General features: G+C 33.5%; 1 protein-coding gene across 5 annotated transcripts; it reads left to right on the top strand.

The window, feature by feature from the left end:
- The first annotated feature begins 108 nt into the window (after positions 1–108).
- On the top strand, positions 109–6,329 carry LOC144477951 (uncharacterized). 5 transcript variants are annotated; one of them, XM_078195676.1, is made up of 12 exons: positions 109–305; positions 522–644; positions 795–885; positions 987–1,251; positions 1,946–2,062; positions 2,202–2,292; positions 2,728–2,873; positions 3,184–3,316; positions 3,535–3,679; positions 4,157–5,324; positions 5,775–5,897; positions 6,045–6,329. In XM_078195676.1, exons 1-9 carry the CDS (start codon positions 162–164, stop codon positions 3,586–3,588), a joined length of 1,164 nt encoding a protein of 387 aa, XP_078051802.1. In that variant the 5' UTR covers positions 109–161; the 3' UTR covers positions 3,589–3,679; positions 4,157–5,324; positions 5,775–5,897; positions 6,045–6,329. The 5 variants fall into 5 exon arrangements, with proteins under 5 accessions (XP_078051802.1, XP_078051800.1, XP_078051803.1 ...); XM_078195674.1 differs by having other exon boundaries at positions 795–912; XM_078195677.1 differs by having other exon boundaries at positions 795–912; positions 3,156–3,316.
- The last annotated feature ends 60 nt before the right edge of the window (positions 6,330–6,389 follow it).

The following is a 6,389-nucleotide window of genomic DNA, read 5'->3' as shown; positions in this document are numbered from 1 at the left end:
ATCTCCCTTCCTTGCGCACGCCGCGATGTTTGGGTTCGTTATTTATTTAAGCGATAGTCGACGAGAGGACACGTACTCGTGAACAGCGGCGATTCGAACGAAATCGTGGTAAGAAATATTCGTGGTTCACCGTATGAGACGCGATCCGGCTTTCGCTGGTGATGGACGATCTGGACGATCATCATTATACAGTGATCAGGGTTCTCCTGTCGTTTGTTGGACTGTGGCCGTACGATCGAACATGGTTCGCTTTTGCGAGAAGGATGATCTACATATTGCTTATATCGTCTGCGTTCGTTTTCCAAGTATTGTTCTATCGTTATTTATCCATTCTGATATCGCTTACGGTGCCGTAAAGCAATTCTGTACAAGCACATTCTGAGCACTTGAGAAGTACAACAGGAGTTGATTTATTATATTTTATTATATCTCGCAACGTCCTGCATATTGTACAGTGATTATATCTAAAGAATTTGTCTAAGAATTTGTGTTCTCTTAAAATTTCTCTATATTGGTTACAGGTGAAAGCACTATTCTATTATGAGAATTTAAACCGTAACATTGTAATCGATGCAGTTTCGAATCTTAGCCTAACTAGCATCATTTTGATTAAACACCTTGCATTTTTGTGGAGAATTAAATATGTAAGTTACTATAGTCGTCTCTTAATAGATGCATAAATCGTCTCACACTTTCTCCTGCACGTTTTTATTCTTCCTTTTGCTTTAATAAATACAACATTCGTAATAAATAAAACTCTCGTAAAATCTCGAACGATATTTATCATTTTCTAGATAAAGCATCTTCTGGAAACAGTGCGAAAAGATTGGAGAGACATAAATGACGAGTACGAGACAAAAATTTTGCTTAAAAAAGCCGACGACGGTAAATTATTGACGATGCTTTTGTCGGGTAATTATGCTGCGTGAAACGTTGTTACCTGTATTACACAGTGAAAGTTTAAATATTGTGTTTTCTTGATACAGTGATAGTGTACGTGACAATAATGACTTATGTGATCTATATGACTTCAATAGTCGGTTCTTTCACTTATTCGAACACCGACGAGGACGATTACATTATGAACTCGCGTATCAAATTGGCTTACACTAAGGACGAGGAGAAATATTCCTCGATTTCATTGTTGCACACGTATGTCTGTGTTGTTATGGGATTAAGTGCTGTTTCCGGGACGGAGGGAATAACGATCATGTGCTGTTTTCATGGTTTAGCCGTTTACGAAATATTGAGGTATGGTAGATTGGCATAAACATTTAAAAATGTCTCGTTAATGATAATAAACGACGGCATTTTTTCAAATCCCTTAATTAAATAAAACTGAAATGCAATTTTTACTGTGAACTCTATACAGATTTATCGTATAAAATTGTATAAATTTATTGAATACCATGAATTTATTATATGTACAATCGCGGTAGAAATATTCTGAAAATATACAATGACTCGAACAAGAAGTTGAACATTTTTCTAATTTCAATAGAATTGACGACTTTCAAATTATTATAATTTCGTAACAAAGAATCGTACATTAATAAATCAGGGCTTATTTTAAAGCGCAAGACTTCTATTTCTCAAAAATCATCGTTTTGTTAATTCAAAGAGAATTTTGCATTATATAGCGATTTTGAAATTGTCTTCAATTTCCTAGCCTACTGCTTTTCGAAAATGAAATATTTGAAATAGTTTCTCACGTTGAAATATTTCTAAAAACACTGCAAAATGTTTTCTCCGAATCTCAAGATACGTCATAAATTATTATAGTATTCACAATACTTTTTTCCTTCAACACTCTGTGTAATTTTTTTTTATACCTCGTTCAAACGCTCTATCTGAGAATAATATTATTATTCTATCCACGAATTGGAAATATGTTGAACAAATAATATTCAACATATTTCCAATTCGTTGATTCTATTGTTAACAGTCACCGTGTAATAAACGCTTTCAACGATGATAAGATGAACGATATATCTCTTAAAAAAGACAAAAGGATGAAAGAGGAATTAGTGGGCATCGGAATACTTCATGAACATTTACTGCGGTTAGTATTAACAAACGAAACATTGATTAGACGTCATTCAACCAGGAATGACCATCAACAGTCTTGGACATCGTAGATTGCTTTCTTCGTAATTTTATCCACCATTTTTCTGTAATTTCTTTTATTTATTATTACTCAGGTTTTGCAGTGTATTACAGAAAGCGATTATGTCAGCGTATTTCATTCTGCTATCATTGGCAATAGCAACTCTGAGCTTGAACCTTCTACGCGTAAGTCATTGAACATTCTAATCAATGAACGAGTGCAGTCAATATGTAAATCATCCACCTGTAAAAGATACTAGTAGCATTGTGAACCATTTATTTATGCAACTAGGCAAATGCAATTTTAAAATTGCAACTTTCAATTTTTTTACGTGGTGTTTCATTTAAGATTGTTTGAACATTTTTCTTACGGTCATTCGTGAACGCTTTGTATTGTTATCATAATTGTGTGACGGTTTGTGTAAAGGGTTAAAGGCTCCGCTCCAAAGCCCTCGAATGCAAAGAGTAGATTACTATCTTTTCTATACTCATAAACTATAGCAATAATATATACGCATTTCTTTTATAGTAAAAATTGCACAAAGTGAATGTTTAACTTATTGACTGCCTCTCGCATTATTCCCTCGTATTGTTATTAAATATAGCCTCGAATGCGTGCAGTTCTCTTACATTATTGTTCGATCTCGGAAAATGTCGCGACTCTTATCATCGGCAGCTGTGGTCATCGGACACTACTTCTACTTAGGTATGGCAAATAATTTAGGACAAATGGGCATCGATTCCAGCGCAAACTTCTTTTTACATACGTGAGTCGAAAATAATTAATATTGGTGAGCACCCACTATCCATAATCAATTATTGATTAATTAAGCACGCAATACAGTTCACTTGAAAGTCTACTTATAAATAATGTTCATTCTGAAGACACAAAAGTATTTCTGCAATCTTCGTTTTACGAACATTAAATATATTAACACTAAATATATTAAATATCTGCACCGAATATATTAAATATGTACACCGAATATATTAAATACTGAACACTGAATACGTTAAACATTTAATACGAGAATAAATTGTATATGCAGATTTGGTTGCTATGCATTTGTTACGCAGGTATACCGGCCTATGGTACAGAGCGTCTATAGCAGCACAAAAATGTTTGTTGTTCATTATGCTACACAGTATGAAAGAATGTACTTTTTTGATCGGTGGTCTCTATTGTCCGTGTCACGAAGGATTTACTAGGGTACGAGAGCAACAAATGCAATTTATATTTACTACATATCATATTTTTCCAGCGCTATATTATTATATCGTTATATTTTCCTATCACTATATTATTATATAGCGGACTATATTATTATATAGCGATATAATAAAAACGTGTGAAATAATGATATAATGATATAATAAGCATCGATAATTCGATTACGTTTTTAAACTGTCGCAAATGTTTCCTTGCAGATGATAAAGTTATCAATGTCTTACTTAACAGTTATGTACTCCCTTTATGGTTGAGCTTAGGACAGTACGTATAACAAATAATTATTCTGCGGAATATTTACGTATAATTCTTTTCGTGGACGATCATGATTATCTTCATTCTTTGGTACGTATATAAAATAAATGAATCCACGACAATTTACCATACAATTTAAATATTTATACAATTTAAGAATTTATACAACTTAAATATACTCAATTTAAATATTTATACAATTTAAATTTATACTCAATTTTTGTTATATTTTTTGCCATAAATTAAAAACCACTCTAATCGTCGCGCATGAGAGAACCTCGAAGAACCGTAGATATGTTTACATCAGTAAAATATCGATGTGGGTCGGAAATGACCCCGATGGGGCACGCTACATCCCGATACTCGTAGAGTTCACGAAGAATAGATAAAACAGAACTTATCTACCTGATTAAGAGCTCCTACACAACTTTCCGTATAACATAAAAGTTAACTCGTTCCGAAAGTGATTTGAATATCTAATCCCTTGAAAAGACTTTCGTCTTTTAAACGTTTTATCTATATCACATATTTTGTCTTCTAAACGCACGATTTTTCTTTCTGTTACAGGTGAGTATCTAACGTGTTTTAACAACAATGGACGCATAAGTGAATCCTCGTCGAAGCCTGGTCGTACGTACCGTTCTTAGAAAAACATAACACAATTATATACAATCGTCTGTTTTATAAAATACTCGTAATACTTAGATAATCGCTACGATGTCGTCGTTTTTTCTTGCGAAACAAAAGACACACTATCTCCGCAGGATAAATAATTTATTTTAAATTATGGAACGTTCAATAACACTTATGATCACAATTTTTTATCTCATTTTCTTCTTACCTTGATATCAGTTTAGCAATTTATTAATAGAAGCGTAATATAATATATTAAGTATGTATATGAAGTATACATAATTAATATATTAAGCATCTATGTTCAGTACGTAAACAAAATATATCCATAGAAAAATAACTAATAAATTCCCCGAAAACTGCGAGTTCAACTCTCAACGCGCACAAAAATAATTTCATTGTCTTCACGTAAATGCAAAGCCTCGATCGTTGCACGTATTTCACAATACAATAATACCAGTATTATAATTCCATTCGTTGTACATTCCACACAGTAAGTACATTTAAAACAATCACACTATAAGAGCGAAGTCCTCGCAGCAACTTGTTGCACATCGAAAGGTTCGCGAGCGAGTGGATGCCGCACGATTTCCCGATCGCAAAAAGCGGTGAAACGAAGAAGGGCGACCGATATCACGTGCCGCTAACGTCGAGAAAAAAAACACAGTCGATATCGCGCGGAGATTGTCGCGTGCGAGTTACAACAAAATCGCGTGAGGGGGTGGAAAAAATAATGCGTCGAGGGAAACAATGTAGAGTCGCGTGACGATCGATGAACTCGAACCCTGTAATCATACCGTAATCAATTGCGGACGATTTCGCGATTGCCCTTCCCCTTGACACATTCCAAGCGACGTTTCTCGCTTCGTTGTTTATTTAAACGAGACGAAAAAAATATCAAGAAACGAGAATATGTTGCCGGGCTGTGTAAGATTAGACGGTGTCGAGCTTTTGAGGAGCGATGGCCAATCTGAGCGACCACCATAAACTAATCACGGTTCTGCTGTCGGTTATTGGATTATGGCCGTACGATAATACATGGTTCGCTTATGTGAAAAGGGCAGCGTATATTTTGATAGTAACGTTGGCGATTGTGTTTCAGGTATTGTTCTTTGATAATTAGTGCCGGTCGATTTTAATATCAATTAGGTCATTTTATACGGAATTTTATTCCGGAGAACAATTCTTATTTTGAAAGGCGTGTTCAAAAATCGTATTTGCAAATTTAGGAAATTGTTCTTCTTTGGGGATAGTTTGATATGACTGAGCAATGTTTACAGAAATTTTTAAGTAATTTATTATTGGTATCGGAAACTCAGTGGAGACGCTTTGTTGCATTTAAACAGTTTTTTTCGTACTAAATAGATGAATGCAATAAAATATAAATATAATGGTAATATAATATATAAAGACATGGATATAATAATAATATAATATATAGAAGTACAAAGGTGATAATAAAATATAAATAAAATCTATCGAGCAGTGTTACTTTAGAATAAAAATTTTAAAATAAACCTTAATTAGTATACTTCTGTGCTACTGGTTTCAGGTGGCAGCATTCGTGCACAACGCCGAATATAGTCTGAATGTTGCTATCAATTTCATTACAAACATAACATTTTCCATTATATTCATTTTTAAATACACTTCTTTCCTATTCAAGATGAAAAGCGTAAGTTGAAATAATTTTAAATATATTATTCTTCGATATCTCGAATTTATCACATCCTTTCTCTATAAATCCATATTCGACTGCCATTGCGTTGTCTATGTTTTAATTAATTGTTAACCAGAACATTGTTCTATAATATTAATGTAGTTGCGACAGCTGTTCGATACAACTTTGTACCATAGAACGTCCATCACCGACGAAAACGAACGAAAAATTATTTGTCAAGGTATTGCGTTCACGAACGTTCTGACTTCCATTTTTGCAAGTAAGCATTGCCATTTCTCATATTTTCATTTAAGGCTAGTGTATGTCAAAAATAATCCCTGCACAGTTCTAAGAGGTTTAAAGTAGTCATTAGTTCTATTTAAAGAAGTTTAAAGAAGTTTAAATTGAACTAATAATTACTTTAAATAATTTTAGTTTAAAGTAACCTAAACTTTCGCCCCATTTTGTAACCGACCCAGCTCACAATGTATTAATTATATATATATA

Source organism: Augochlora pura, unplaced genomic scaffold (genome assembly GCF_028453695.1).
Source record: "Augochlora pura isolate Apur16 unplaced genomic scaffold, APUR_v2.2.1 APUR_unplaced_550, whole genome shotgun sequence".
NCBI classification, from domain to species: Eukaryota; Metazoa; Arthropoda; class Insecta; order Hymenoptera; family Halictidae; genus Augochlora; species Augochlora pura.
Note: the sequence above shows the minus strand (reverse complement) of the source record. Positions and strands in the feature narration are given on the sequence as shown.